We start from the raw sequence: 14,179 nt of genomic DNA on the forward strand, positions 1-14,179 counted from the left end.
GGCGGTCGTTTTAGTAACGTCGGTTGTGTTGTTGCTGTTAAGTGAATGGGAACGCGGAACATGGCCTGTGTTCATGCAGAAGAGCGAAGAGGCTCGGCGTGCTCACCCTTGGAAACGATACGTACCCCAGCCGAACGAAAGGAGGACGTGTAAACGAAGTTGCGTGGTTCTAATGTCTCCCCATGGTTTGTTTTCAAATGTGTCATTTATGTTGCCTTACGCTTATACATGGGAGCCAGTAACGTCTGTCTGTCATCTCGGTCGAGGATGGCCGTGAGACATTTGGTGTTTTTAAATGGGTTCCATCGTGTTGTTATCGAGCTGCCGTCGCGGTGCGGGACGTGTCCAGCTTTACGGGGTGTGGACGGTTTCCTGCCAGATGTACCAAGAGGGGACACACCAGTGTTCTCCCCTTTGGAGTGGTGAATGTGGAAGTGTGGGAACAGCAGCAGCTGGCAGGGCGCCCCCTAGCTGCTGCTGGGGGGAATTGGCTTTACTAGTCGTTTGCACAATGGAACATTTGGTTTGTGTTGACTTTGTACACCTGGAATGAAAGTCTTTAGGTGTTTAAATACTGTTTAAATAGTAATAGTTAAGTACTATATTACTACTTTAGGATTCTTGTATGTTAATTAGGTGTTAAATGTACTACTATATTACTACTTTAGGATTGTTGTGTATATTGTCAGAGATTTTGCACCATGTTTCCGTGTCCAGGCCACTAATGAGAGAACCAAAGACAACAGGAGCCAGGAAGTCTCCTGAGATTCTGCTCTCCTAGTGCTCATATCATAAATGTACCAGTGGGGACACCTGCGTCTGGGTTTAAAAATGAAACCTCAGCTGTGGGATTGAGTTGGGTAGGAGCAGCTCTGTGCTTTTGAGATTTCCCAGTTCTCGTGCTCTCCTGTCACAGAGAGCACAGCCAGACGAGGTGGAGAAGATCGACAAGCACAACGAGTCTTCCAAGGGCAAGGAGGGTGTCAAACCTCTGGACAAACCTGAACAGTAAGAACCCATTAATCGTCCGAGGGGTCGCTCACACTCTCTCGTGGCAATTTCGACTAGAACACGTCCGGTATAATATGAATCATCCCACGTCCTCACTGAACTGAATACTGACTGCTGGCGTTTCTTCCTCTGTTCTGTCCAGGTTCCTCCTTCAGCTATCTCAGATCCCCAGCTTCTCAGGGAGGGTGTTTTGCATTCTGTTTCAGTCCACGTTTTCAGAATTCACCTCCTCGATCCTCCGTAAGCTGGACATCCTGCAGAAGGTCTGTAAGGTACGGCCAATCGTCGCACAGCTGGCGGGGAAGGTCTGTAAAGGTACGGCCAGTCGTCGCACAGCTGGCGGGGAAGGTCTGTAAAGGTACAGCCAGGCGACACACAGCTGGTGGGGAAAGTCAGTAAAGGTGCGGCCAGTCGTCACACAGCTGGCGGGGAAGGTCTGTAAAGGTACAGCCAGGCGACACACAGCTGGTGGGGAAGGTCTGTAAAGGTACGGCCAGGCGACACACGGCTGGCGGGGAAAGTCAGTAAAGGTGCGGCCAGTCGTCACACAGCTGGCGGGGAAGGTCAGTAAAGGTACGGCCAGTCGTCACACAGCTGGCGGGGAAGGTCAGTAAAGGTGCGGCCAGTCAACAGACAGCTGCCGGGAAGGTCAGTAAAGGTCCGGCCAGTCAACACACAGATGGGGTATGGCCAGTCGTCACACAGCTGCCAGGAAGGTCAGTAAAGGTGCGGCCAGTCGTCACACAGCTGCCGGGGAAAGTCTGTAAAGGTGCGGCCAGTGGACACACATCTGGTGTAAACGCATACCTGCTTTGTTGAAATGCTGGTTGGTTGTTAAATACAGTGACATGTAAAAAAATGAATTCACCGTTTGTCAGTAAAGGCCTGACCATGCTGACCGTGGTAGAGATGCCTTGATTTGGGGAATGAGGTAACGACTAAAGACCTGTCAAGCGTATGGCAGTGTTTGCTGTTTCAGATGGTTTGGGCTTTGTGCTGTGTGCAGACTCTGCACAGCGGTTCTGGAGTCGCGCAGATACTCAGCCTCATTCTGGCCTTCGGGAACTTCATGAACGGAGGGAACCGCACTCGCGGCCAGGCCGACGGCTTTGTGCTAGACATCCTGCCCAAACTGAAGGACGTCAAAAGCAGCGTGAGTCCTAACGCTCAGGGACCAGCGGGCATTCCGCCCACGAGGGAACTGAAATGCTGTCGTCTGTCCTTCTGTTGCAGGACAACACCAGAAGTCTTCTGTCGTACATTGTTGCATACTACCTGCGGCATTTTGATGAGGTATGCACTAAAACATCCTTCTCACTTTCCAGAGACGGAGAGAGAGACAGCTCACAGTATGAGAATTTTGCTCTCGTCTACTGTGGGAAAATGGTTGTCCTTTTTTTTTGGTCTGGCTTCATTCTGATGCATTTGACTGCTCTGTGGTCAGTGTTGTGGCTAGTGTTCCTGACCAACCTCATGCCTTTTACTCTTCTCTTTCTCGGTCCCTCGCTCCCACGCGCACTCGCTGTGCTTCTCATGCAGAATTATTTGGGAATGGTTTTGGAAACACTTTCAGTGATTTGCATTTAATAGCCAGAATACCAGACAGGAAAAGACACGGGATGAATTTAATCTCTCTCCTGTGTCTGTGTGTCTGTGTCTGTGTCTGTGTCTGTGCGTGCGTCTGTGTGTCAGGATGCTGGCCGGGAGACGTGTGTGTATCCTCTGCCGGAGCCCCAGGACCTGTTCCAGGCATCTCAGATGAAGTTTGAGGATTTTACTAAAGACCTGCTCAAGCTACAGAAAGACCTGAGAGGTAATTCTATTGCCCCGCCTCACAAGCTGGCAAAGGAGCACAGCAGTGCTATGAGCTGAGGGGGTCAGTAGGAAGACCTCGGGTCCTGACCCTCGGGCTGTCAGCAGGCAGTCACCTTCTCTGCACTGACCGCTCCGGCAAGCCCAACACACCCGGCCTGTGTCCATTTTTTAATGGCTCCGGCGTGTTTCTCGTCGGGCCGAGCTTCTCCCGATTGCGTTTGGGCTTCTTGTCGAGTGTGATCCAAACCGTCCGTCTCCGCGAGCACCCGGCGTTCGCCGGGAGGAAGAGAGCGTGTCTGCTTCCTCTGAGCCGTAGCCACAGAGCCGTGGGTTTGAATTACGGGCCGTTATGCCCAAAGCCGACCTCACGACCTTGATGCGAACGGTCTCTGAAGGCTGTGGACATGGAAGCATCTGATCACATAACGTTAGTTTGCAGAACGGTGCGCATCAGATGTGGCCCCTCTGCTAATAATTGTGGAATCTGTGGACTCACTGTTGGGAAGCAGAGTAGGTCTCTGGTGAATATTTGATCGGAGAGGGGGAGACCAACTTCATTAAACCTCTATCAATTATCATGTACAACACATACCGGCACACCTTACAGCTACAAAAACACACTGCCATCTTAGATCGCCCTAAAGTGAAATTCACGAGTTGATGGTGAGCTTTCTTCTTCTTCTGTGTGTAATTATACCCACAAATGGAGTGCTAATGTGAAAACACCAAACCAAACAAAAGGAAGGGAGCGAGAGAGCAAGAGAGCGAGCGAGCATGGGGGTTTTTGAGAGAGAAAAACGCCACAACGAACGAGAACAGTCCAAGAGTTGAAGCTTGAAACAGTCTGACTTGATTCAGTCGGAGAGAGGAGAGCGTTTCTCTGAAATGTTTGTGAGAAGTCTTGATCTGTGTCGTCCTGAGCTAAATTGGGACGGCTTGGTTTCCATTATTAGTGAAAAACTGCCTTCCCTATTCGTATCCTGTTTCATAATCCCACCTCACAGATGGATGGGCAGGTCATTCTCCTCCTCTGATGTTTACTGTTCGATCTAGCGGTCACCAAGAGTGGCTTTTTTTTTTTTTTTTTTTTGAACTTGATGAGAGACTGATTTGAAACATTCATCACTCACCCCTTCTCTGTATTGTCTAGCTTCAGTCAGAAGTCCAATTAGGTGCTTGAGGCTGGAAGCGCTGGCCAAATTCCCTCCACTTCCATACGTAAACACGGCCGGGAGCACCAGCTCTGTGGCGGGGGCCGTGGGTAGGTCTTTGAACATGGGTAGGCTTTAACCGTGAGGTGATCTCCCAAGGTCAGCCTGGTGTGGGCCTGGGAGCTGTTGGCACGTTTTGAATGGTTACCAGGTACTCCCGTCTTCCCATTCTCCTGTTTTTTTTTTCCCTGTCTGCTCCTTCTCATCATCTTTTTTTTTTTTCTATTTCAGGTCTCTCCTTCTTTGCTTCTCTGTTAATCAGCGAGGTCGAGCCCGTAAAAGCCGAGGTCTCGTCGCTTAAGCGGCTCCCGGTCACAGATGAACAGAGGCCAGGCTATTTCGGGAGTCTCTCTCCGTAATTGGACGCGTTCGGTTGGGTTTCATAAGATGACAAGCCCCCGTATCGAGTTACCAAACCGATGGGGCAAATAATGCGAGAGGTCAGCGAGGGAGAACACTGCTGGGTTTTCCCCGTTTACCCCATAGATCACATGTTGAACTCCTGACGCGAACGGAAGCTTCAGATATGTCGGGGCTTCATCCAGTCTGGTCATGTGAACCAGTCCAGACACTGAAGGCTGGACTCAGAGAATGCTGGGGCTTCTGGGATTCTCAGAGGTTCTTGTAGAGAATGGTTGGTTATTGTTGGGGGGCAAATAACTTAACATTTCAGCAGTGTAACCATTAGTTGAGGGAGTAACGGTCATCTCTGTGCTCGGTGGCCACCTGCTCTCTGAGGATGTCCAGGAGGAAGAGCAGGATAACTGACATTAGAGCACAACTGTTTCATCTGATTCTTCCTCTTGAACGTTGTTGTCGTTCCCAACACCAGGCACATCACGGAGTGATGCCTGTTTCCAGTAACTGAGGTTTCATTTTTAAAACAGACACTGGTAGGTACATTTTATGATATGAGCACTAAGAAAGGAGACTCTAACCCTTGGAGAGATTTCCTGGCCACTGGAATGCCTCGGTATACTAGCTATTAATAATAATAGTAATATTAACAATAATGGAGATTTATATAGTGCTTTTCAAGAACCCAAAGACACAAAATTACTGGAAATACAGCAAACACCATAAAACACATGCAAGTATGGTTAAGGTAGGGGTGTAATACATACATATATACACACACACACACATTTTTATTTATTTATATATATAAAATTAATATAATCTCTCTCTCTCTCTCTGGTTTAAGTAAAGTTCGTTGTTTCTGAGAAGAGCCCACCCCTGTAAGCCCAGCGTTTCTTACTGTGTTGACTCCGGGGACCTTTGCCGGGGAGAGGTTATGGGCGAGCTAGCAGAGAGTCTGGTTCATTCTCTTCTGAGCGTAATTGGTGTAATTGTGCCATGTTTTGTTAATGATCAAAGACTCTTCCAGGGAAGTCGAAGTCCGCGTTCCCGTCACCTCTGGGATCTTTCCGTTTGAAACTTCCGGAATGATTTGGGTCCTTTAATCGTTGCCATTTCGTTGACTGAGCAGTTAATGCAGCAGTCGGACGTTTGACAGATGAACAGGGCTTGTATGTTAATGACCAAATTCATGTACAGGCTTTTATTTATTTATTGTGTGATCAGAAAGCAAATAGTTGTGTTAATTCCATACGGCACCAATAGGTTTTATTTATTTGACTTAATTTCTCCACTATCTCTCGTAGGCTTGCGTCTCCTATTTCTCAGTCATCGTCATGTTGTAGGACGGTGCTGTTCTTGTCTCCCCGGGGTTTTCTAGAACCTTTTGAACAAAGCTCGAGTCATTGCTGGCCTTCCTAGTTTCTGATTGGAAAACCATATGGTTGGAAGAGGCTTGCAAATGTTTCATAGTGGCCCCTCTCTCATGGGCAGGGCAATAGCTCATCACCACATGTGCTTCTCTCTTGGTTACTACTCACAAGCCTTAAGCTTTTCCAAAGCATCATGAAATTAGAATTCCCCCCCCAGGGTAATTTCTGTTCAGGTTTAGTGTGTGTGTGTGTGTGTGTGTGTGTGTGTGTGTGTGTGTGTTGGGACACATTCCCAGAATTTGTGTGTTGGGCCATAATTCTGTGACACTGCTCACTTCTGTTAGTTCTCATGTGAACATTCTTCTGTCTTGTTCTGTTACCCAGCATGCACTGCAGAAGTGGAGAAGGTGTGTAGTGTCTCCTCTGAAGAGCACCTGGAGCCCTTTAACACCAAAATGGAGGAGTTTGTGAGCCGAGGTGAGCCAGTTGCACCGAGCTAAAGCCAGAACGCATGCACAGCCCAGGGAGGCACACATTTGGTCAGTTTCAGTGCTGAATAATAATAATAACAATAACAGCGTTGCTCATTATTCTTCGGGATGTTTTTATTTGCACAACATGGAAAGCATGCTGTTCTAATGGATTCTGTTTTGCCTTTTGTTTTAATCGGGGTTTGTTTTTAGAGAGACTGCATTACCTAGCGAGCCTCAGTCGGCATTACGCATGCAGAAGGCTGTAGCTGTAATGTACTGCAAGCCCAACGATGGCAACTTGACACCTTGCTGAAGGGTGGTGGTGGTGGTGGTTTTAACGAATGCTCCATTTTTAGTTATTCAGGTGGGGGTAAATTTTTTCCTTTTTTTGACCAGTTGACCCAACCCCATGACCCTTTCAAAATGATTGAGACCCACTGTCAGGTCATGATGCTCCGGTTGAGAGCACATGTTTACTTGTATACAACACGGTCGTTTGGCTTGCTTTTTATATAACATTAAAATCCAGTTTACATGAGGCCTCTGTAGTTTAATTCCCTAGGGTTGCACACGTGAAAGCGGTACCTTCTGTCTGAGCGCAGAGCCGCTTGCGAGCGTCATTTCCGTGTGACCTGTGTTCATCAGTACGGGAGTAGCGGGAGGTTCGATTAGTCATGGCTCTACAGCAGTGCTGGATAACGGCAAAGATGTCGGATTATTTTCCCAGCAATTGACTCCCAGTTGAACATTCCTAAAATTCTTCACCTTGCTGGTCAGAATGAGTCAATCTCGTGCTCTCACGCTCTCTGCCTCTCTTAAGAAGGCGTTTAAGGCCTTCTCGGCCGGTGAGAGGCATTGGCGTATAAATCAAGTTGACGGCAGCATCCTGCCCTGTGGTGGCATGGGAAATTGGGTGGTCTGGCCGTGATTAGCTGACGGAGGATCCCGCACCACTTAGCATAGGCCTGCTAATGTGTCGTGACCCCTGGAGCTCTGCTGGGCATGAGATTGTGCTAACCTCACATCACCTTAATCTGTCTCTGACTCCCCAGGAGTGCCAAGCTTGGGGTCATCATACCTCGCTACCACACACACACACAAACACACAAACACACACACACACACAAACACACACACACACAGCTTCTCATACTAATATCTAAGGTCATAGTCACGAGGAGTTGGAGACTGGGAGACTGCTGATATGCAGCTTTCAAATTCTCTTGCCTTAAGTCTGCAAAGTGATTTTCTGACCGTTATTATTTATCGATTCCTGTCCTCATTATTTTGGCTATGGCGTTTTTCCTTTTCACTCTCTCGCTCTCATGGCTTTTCTGTAGCAGTAGTATGCTAACAACAACAATAATTATATTTAGCTCTTTAAGCAGTACTAGGACTAACACACACACACAATTTGTCAATGAACACCTGGGTCAGCGACCCTTACTGGCGCTCAAGCTTCTGAACCGTTCTGCACACAAACTTGACAGACGTGCGTAATATGGTCTGCCTGCCCCCCCCAGATATTAATGGGCTAATATTAAACCACTCGTTTGGTTTCACTTACCGTCTTTTCTGAAAATAAAGTGCACTTAAGCAAAGGAGCTCCACGTTTAGCTGGTGTGACACATTTCCATGTCCAAGGACAGTTTTATTTCCCCAGTTTAAACCTCGTCTTTAGAGACAGGATGAATTTGGCACTTATTTTTACAAATACCAATATTTTTGGTATCGTTTTAATCCTTCCGGCGTCCTGAAAAGTTGACTTGATCAGGAATTATGTGCCTCTCATAGCTTTGAGTGCTGGAGTATCCTTTCCTCGCAAAAGAAAGTAGGAACAGCGAGAGGGAAGGGAGACCTGCATTCACTCATTCGGTGACCTTTTTTAACATGGATGTAGTTTTTATTTCTTTATATTTAAGGAGGCAGCCTGTACATCCCTACACGCTCTCCCGTTGCGGGTCTAGGCTGTCTGGCCCACGGAAACTGCGCTCTCTCCCCGCGCTCGGGCGCTGCAGCCCAGTCGTGGCTCCAGCCGCAAAACCGCCGCCAGACGCATTTGACGGTTATTCACGTAGCCGACGATGTTGTTGTTGATGTGGTTCTTGCTCGAGGGTGCAACTGCTTGCGATGGAGAAGTGAAAGCAGACGTGACCCAGCGCCTCCGTTACGTCTGCGTGCGCGTCTGTCGTCGTCGCTGCGCCGAGGAGATCTTGGATATCAAAGCGTGCGCGCACGAGGTCTGGTTTTCATACTTGCAGACCAGTAATGAAATGCTTCCAGTGGGTTTGTCATTTTTCTTTACGCTTTCATTTTTGTGGTTTTAATTAGTAGTAGTGTTAAGTCTCTGGTTTTGTCAAATTCACTTATTGGCTTTTTTTTTTTTTTTTAATCTATTTTTATGTCTATTTTTCATTTCTCATTTGTTCTTGCGATCTAAATCGAAGCGCTGCATGAGGTGGCATCTGAGCGGAACTGAAATTCGGCGACAGAGCTGGAAGCCGCTTCGAAAGTGAACAACTCTTGGTCATCCATTTGGTCACGCGTTGGAGATGAGCAATTATGTCGCGTACGCCGTCTGCTCGGTTGCTGCGTGGATACCGTTGTCTAACATAATTGGTACCACATGCGAAAAGATGAATAGGAAGATTTAGTATGGGGGGATCCTCGCGTCTGACGTGAGGAGAAGTCTGTGAAGTGGATCTGACGGCGCTCTTAAAGATCAGAGTCTGTTTGATGATCGCCAGGTACGGGGCTGAGACGAGTAAAACACAACTGCACTTCCCTGCTAGAAAATAAAAAAACCTCGGACAGGCGCAGTGTGAAGGTTTGTGGCGTTGGAAAGCTCTGAGTCCACCCCATAAAATAACCAATGGCGCAAGGCTCGTTCTGTCCTCGTCTCCATGGAAACAAAGGTGGCACCAAGAGAGTTGTCACTGAGTTTAGATCCAACACCCTAGGCCAAAACGAGGCAAGCTAGTGGAAGGTGTGTGTTTGTACCCTGTGCTGAGTCATTCTCACCTGCGGGGCTAGGGCGTTCACGCGGGCCATACACGACTGCAGACCGGTCTGGCCACCGCAGGGCCACCGCAGGGCCACCGCGGCACTGTAACGATTCTGTACGACTGGGGCTTAAAACAGACACACGTGCGCACGTTTTGTTGGAGCTGGGTGGACGTTTAGCTATTCACACGGAGTGCTTGCAGTCTTAACCAAACAAAAAAAAGTGGTTTGCACTTGAAGTATATTGAATTTGTAGTTTCTGTAAATTCAAAAGAGTATTCGTGATGTTTAAAGGACCACTTTATGAAAAGTTGTGTACACACACACACACACACACACACTTCTCTATGTATCAACACTTATGCCACAAGCCGACACAGGAATGGAAACACACTGGTGTAAATGATTAATCAGTGAAGTTGCTCTGCAACACATACTGCCGTGAGTCCTCGTCACGGGGGCTCCGTTGTGTGTGTGTGTGTGTGTGTGATATATATATAAATAATATACACACACACACACATATACATTATATATATATATATATATATATATATATATATATATATATATATATATATATATATAATGTATGTGTGTGTATATTATTTATTTATTTATTTTACATGGTTGCCTAGAAACACTCTCTTGTGCTATTGTGACTTGGCTTTATTACTTTATTACTGGCTTTTAGGCATTTTCAAACCAACTGTGTGAAATTTGTGCAAAAAATTTTGGACATCAAAAATGAGACTAGTTTCTCACACCTGGACTGACCTGTTATATTTTTAGCCGACGTAATTAAAAACACATCGCACATCTTCAAACCTTGTATCAATGCCTTTCTGAACCGTCGCCCTTAGTGGGCAGGTCTAGTCCTCCAGATTTTCATCTGCGTCTTTGAGGTTTTCTGTGCGTTTGCATAACACTGGATGGGGGGTGTCTCCAGCATACTGCACGTCTGTGATGAAACTGTATAACTTTGTGTTTTGTCTTTGTGTCTGTTTTGCAGCTAGAAAAGAACTGGAGGCACAGGAGACCCAACTAAGCGAAACCCACAAAATGTAAGGAGCTATTTTGGTGCTTGCAATACTGACATGTCTCCCAAGCTCTTAAAGCTTTGCTCTGCTCAGCGTTTATCTTTGAGGGGGGTCAAATCGGTATTCCTTTATACTCTTCTTCAAATGCCTTCAGAAATATTTGTTTTGATATTTTTGGAAGCCATAGCAGAATGTCCACAAATACAAGGGAACCAAGATGTTTGGTCTCTGCCATAGACGGAAGCACGCAGTAATATAAATCTTTGTTAAAGAGCTCTGTTCAGCAGTCATTAGTTTACATACAGTTAATCCTGTCATGATGTGCTATTTCATTTCCAGCCTCTAGCAGTATTTTCGCCCTTCGTCACGTGACTATTCCTTTTTTTCTTTTTTTGTCCTGCAGGCAGAATAATTTATTGACGGCTGATATCATGTGCTCTCATAAACGTGTGAAGCCGCACGTCCGTAACTGCTAAATCACGTCCACGTATAAGAGGGTCTGAGGCAAAGCCAGGCAGGAGAGCAATAAAGTGCATGACTGCCTTTCACACACGTTAGAGGTCTAGCGCGCCTGGTAAGGGCATCGGCGGCCAGCGGTGTGTTCACTTAAACGAGCAAAAACTGTAAGAGAGTCTCTCGGAGTTTTCCGCGCTCCGACACACTTCAAGTACAAAAGTGTTTAACCCGATGAGATCTCCGGTTCATCTGTTTTACACGTGACTTAGGCACGTGTTCCCATCAGGAGATCTGTTGTAAACCAGTATGTTCAACCAGTATGAGTCCAAATGATTTATTTGTCTGCAGATCTTTTAAATGCTCAGACTGGTACTTGGCAGGACTGTTTATTTGCTGTAATAGCAGCGTTAAATCTGATGGAGGTACGTGTGTAGCAGCTTTGCACAGTTCACGACTGTGCAAGTGTTGCTTTGGCCTCGAGCTGAGAACCCCGGTCTTGCCGACAGGACAATCCTGCCACGCTGCAGTTTTTATTTAGCGCACTGAAAATGGTTGTGTTGAACCTGTTCAGTCTTCACTGAGGAAAAGCAGTCCCTGCTCACTGCAGGGTGGGGCTCGAGGCGTGGGGAACACTCGGAAGTGTGGGATTTGTGCCACCCACGGCTGTTTGAACTTTGGCTGCAGAAGGTGTTCGTCTCCTGTGACCACAGCGCGCACGCTTCAGAAGGGTCACCCTGGTAAACTCCACGTGTGCTTTGAGGCGTTTTCTCTTCAGTAACTGTCCTTTAGCAACTCTTCTACACATGCAGAGCTCTGGACGGGTGGACCTTCACAAGCCCTCGGCCTGCTCCGACAGCGAGGCCTTGGTGGGAAGACGCAGCTTCTGTTTCCTCGGAACTGTTCCGTGGTCCACACTGGGATATCCAAACACTTAAGATTATTGTTTATTTGATCACCTTATGGTTCGTGCAGGACAATAATGCCTAAATTCTGTAGAATGGTCTGTTAATTTCCACAGCTTTCCTTCAGAATCCCAGTCTGACTAACAGTCTTTAACCCGGAGAAGAGCTGTTGTGGTTGTTGGCAGTGCTAGCTAGTGTCCTTCATCTGCGTAACCCTGGAGGTTCCACAGCACAGGGATTAAGTACTTATGCCAACAGTGCTGGTTTTGTTTAATTAATCTTCAGCGGGTACTGGTGTTTATAAAGCCATAGAATGCTTTCTTACATAAAACCAAATTTTGCGGGTTCGTCACCAAATCCCAGACCATTTGAAGTCCAGATAAATCTGAAGACTTTGAAGGGTGTTGAGTCTTTGTGTAAGACAATAATGCAATGAATCAAGTCACGTACATGAATTTGGCATGCAGTGGGTTCATTAGGGGTGAAAACCCACCCGGGTCTGTGTAAAATCACACATGCAGGCAACCAGAATAAACTGGGAAGAACTTCAGTGTGGCGCTCCGCTCCTATCCTGGACTGGCAGTGTTTCCTAAGGGTTGTTGTTGTTGTTTTATTCTACTAACATCCGCTTGAAATCAAAGCTTTTCTCGCAGTGCCTCAGAGGTGCAAGCAGTGCTATGGCAGAGGAACCTGAAAGAAACCTCCTCGTCAGGCTGAGCAGTTGGGTACTGCTCAGAGAAACACTTGCTATATGCAATTTGACGTGTAGTCAAAACAGTAGAATGGCAGTAATTGAGTTACAGCCCAAAGTGGCACTCTCGCAACCCTGAAGTGTGTCTCGCGTTTCAGTCTGGGTTGTTCAGAATTTGAGTGTATATGTGATGGTTTGCACATTAATGGTACTGTTGGCCAGGATGACACAGGTGTGATCTCAGTGACCAGAAACGATCAGATATTTCTCACTTAGATGTGGGGGGGGGGGGTGTGTTGGGGGGGTTAGGGGTTTTTATGTTGGTTGGTTTGTTTGGTTGGTTTAATTCCCCTTCCCTGTAAGCTGAACCTTCCTCTAAGGTCAGCTGAAACATGCAAACATCTATTTTTTAAATGATATTGTCACCATTTCTTAAAGTCTTTGATTTCTCTCAGGTTCTTGGAGTTGACCGTGTTCTTCTCGGTGAAGCCGAAGAGTGGCGAGAAGGAGGTTTCTCCCCACACGTTCTTCTCTGTCTGGCACGAGTTCTCCACGGATTTCAAAGACCTCTGGAAGAAGGAGAACAAGCTCATCTTACAGGAGAGGTGTGGCACTGCTCGGAACGGGATGAGTGGCTGGGAATGCGTTCAGCTGTGGCGTGGCCGAGACACGCGTGGCATTTGGTCCAGGATCAGTGCGTTTGTGCTGCGTTTTAAAACGGACAGCGTCACGTTTAAACGTGTCCCCGCAGGTTAGTCCTCCCCGACATGTAGGAACTGATTCGTTTGGCGCGTTCCACAATCGTTCCCGTGGTCAGGATGGGTCTGTATGGGAAGGGCAGAGCTATCCATGTGAATTGTTGGCAGAGTTGTGCTTCAGTTTGGCATGACCTCACATGGCTGCCTACCCGCGCACCATCTGTCGGGGCTGCTGGGAAAATACCCGCCGCTTGGCTGAAACCCGCTGCAGGGTCAGACCTGTTGCAGCTGGCAACCTCCTGGCCCGAGTGACGTCCGAGGTGGGGTGGCTCCGCGTTCCACCAATCGGACACTCCGACGTGGAGATGAATCTTCTTCCCTGTAGTCCAGCTAGGAGGCCTTCACCATGTGCACGCGCGCTTTGGGTACTCCACCTCCCAGACCAAAGCTGAGCTCTGCTCGTCTCCCAGGCAAACCCAGCAGGGTATACCTTTCCAGCTCCAGACAAATGTGTGCAAGTCCAACACCATGCCAGTGTTTATTCCAGGGTGTGTGTGGGATAGGAAGGAGAGCTGCTCTTTGTGTAATGCTGACTGGCCTTCCAACTTTGGGCTCCATAACCTGTGCCATGTGTTTGATATTAGATTATATCTCCTGTATTTAAAATTCACTGAAAAGGGGAGAGCTTGTGAAATGAACCCTGACTATTTTTGTAACCCCAATAATGGAAAGAATACTTGATTAGTACAGTGAGCTTCCAGTGGGCTTGATGAGGTTTTGTGATAACGTCTAGAGTCAACAAATCCAAATTGGCCTGGTCTGTTGGACGCCGAGCGGAGCGGGAAGACTCCTCCATTATTCATGGGGAAACTCCAGCGAGGAGCAGAGCCATACCTGCCTCCATCTGTCCTCAAACGCACAGCTCGCTTTGTGTTGCTTTAACCTTGCTGTCCACTGCTCTTCAAAGCCCCCCTCCTCTCTCCTTTCCTCTCTCCTCCTGCTCTCTCCTTTCCTCTCTCCTCCTCTCCTCTCTCCTCCTCCCTCCTCCTCCTCTCCTTTCCCCTCTCCTCCCTCCTCCTCTCCTCCCTCCTCCTCTCCTCCCTCCTTTCCCCTCTCCTCCCTCCTCCTCTCCTCTCTCCTCCTCCTCTC

At 47.6% G+C, this 14,179-nt stretch overlaps 1 protein-coding gene across 1 annotated transcript in view; it reads left to right on the plus strand.

The window, feature by feature from the left end:
* fmn2b (formin 2b) overlaps window positions 1–14,179 on the plus strand; it is a 44,920-nt gene that overhangs the window by 25,585 nt on the left and 5,156 nt on the right. Inside the window, exons 10-17 of the mRNA XM_035533205.1 lie at window positions 917–1,008; window positions 1,154–1,283; window positions 2,018–2,164; window positions 2,245–2,304; window positions 2,704–2,824; window positions 6,152–6,244; window positions 10,256–10,307; window positions 12,788–12,937. Of these exons, the coding sequence (XP_035389098.1) occupies window positions 917–1,008; window positions 1,154–1,283; window positions 2,018–2,164; window positions 2,245–2,304; window positions 2,704–2,824; window positions 6,152–6,244; window positions 10,256–10,307; window positions 12,788–12,937 (845 nt within the window). The remainder of the gene's footprint in view (window positions 1–916; window positions 1,009–1,153; window positions 1,284–2,017; window positions 2,165–2,244; window positions 2,305–2,703; window positions 2,825–6,151; window positions 6,245–10,255; window positions 10,308–12,787; window positions 12,938–14,179) is intronic.

The sequence above is a fragment of the Electrophorus electricus genome, chromosome 14 (assembly GCF_013358815.1).
Source record: "Electrophorus electricus isolate fEleEle1 chromosome 14, fEleEle1.pri, whole genome shotgun sequence".
Classification (NCBI taxonomy): Eukaryota; Metazoa; Chordata; class Actinopteri; order Gymnotiformes; family Gymnotidae; genus Electrophorus; species Electrophorus electricus.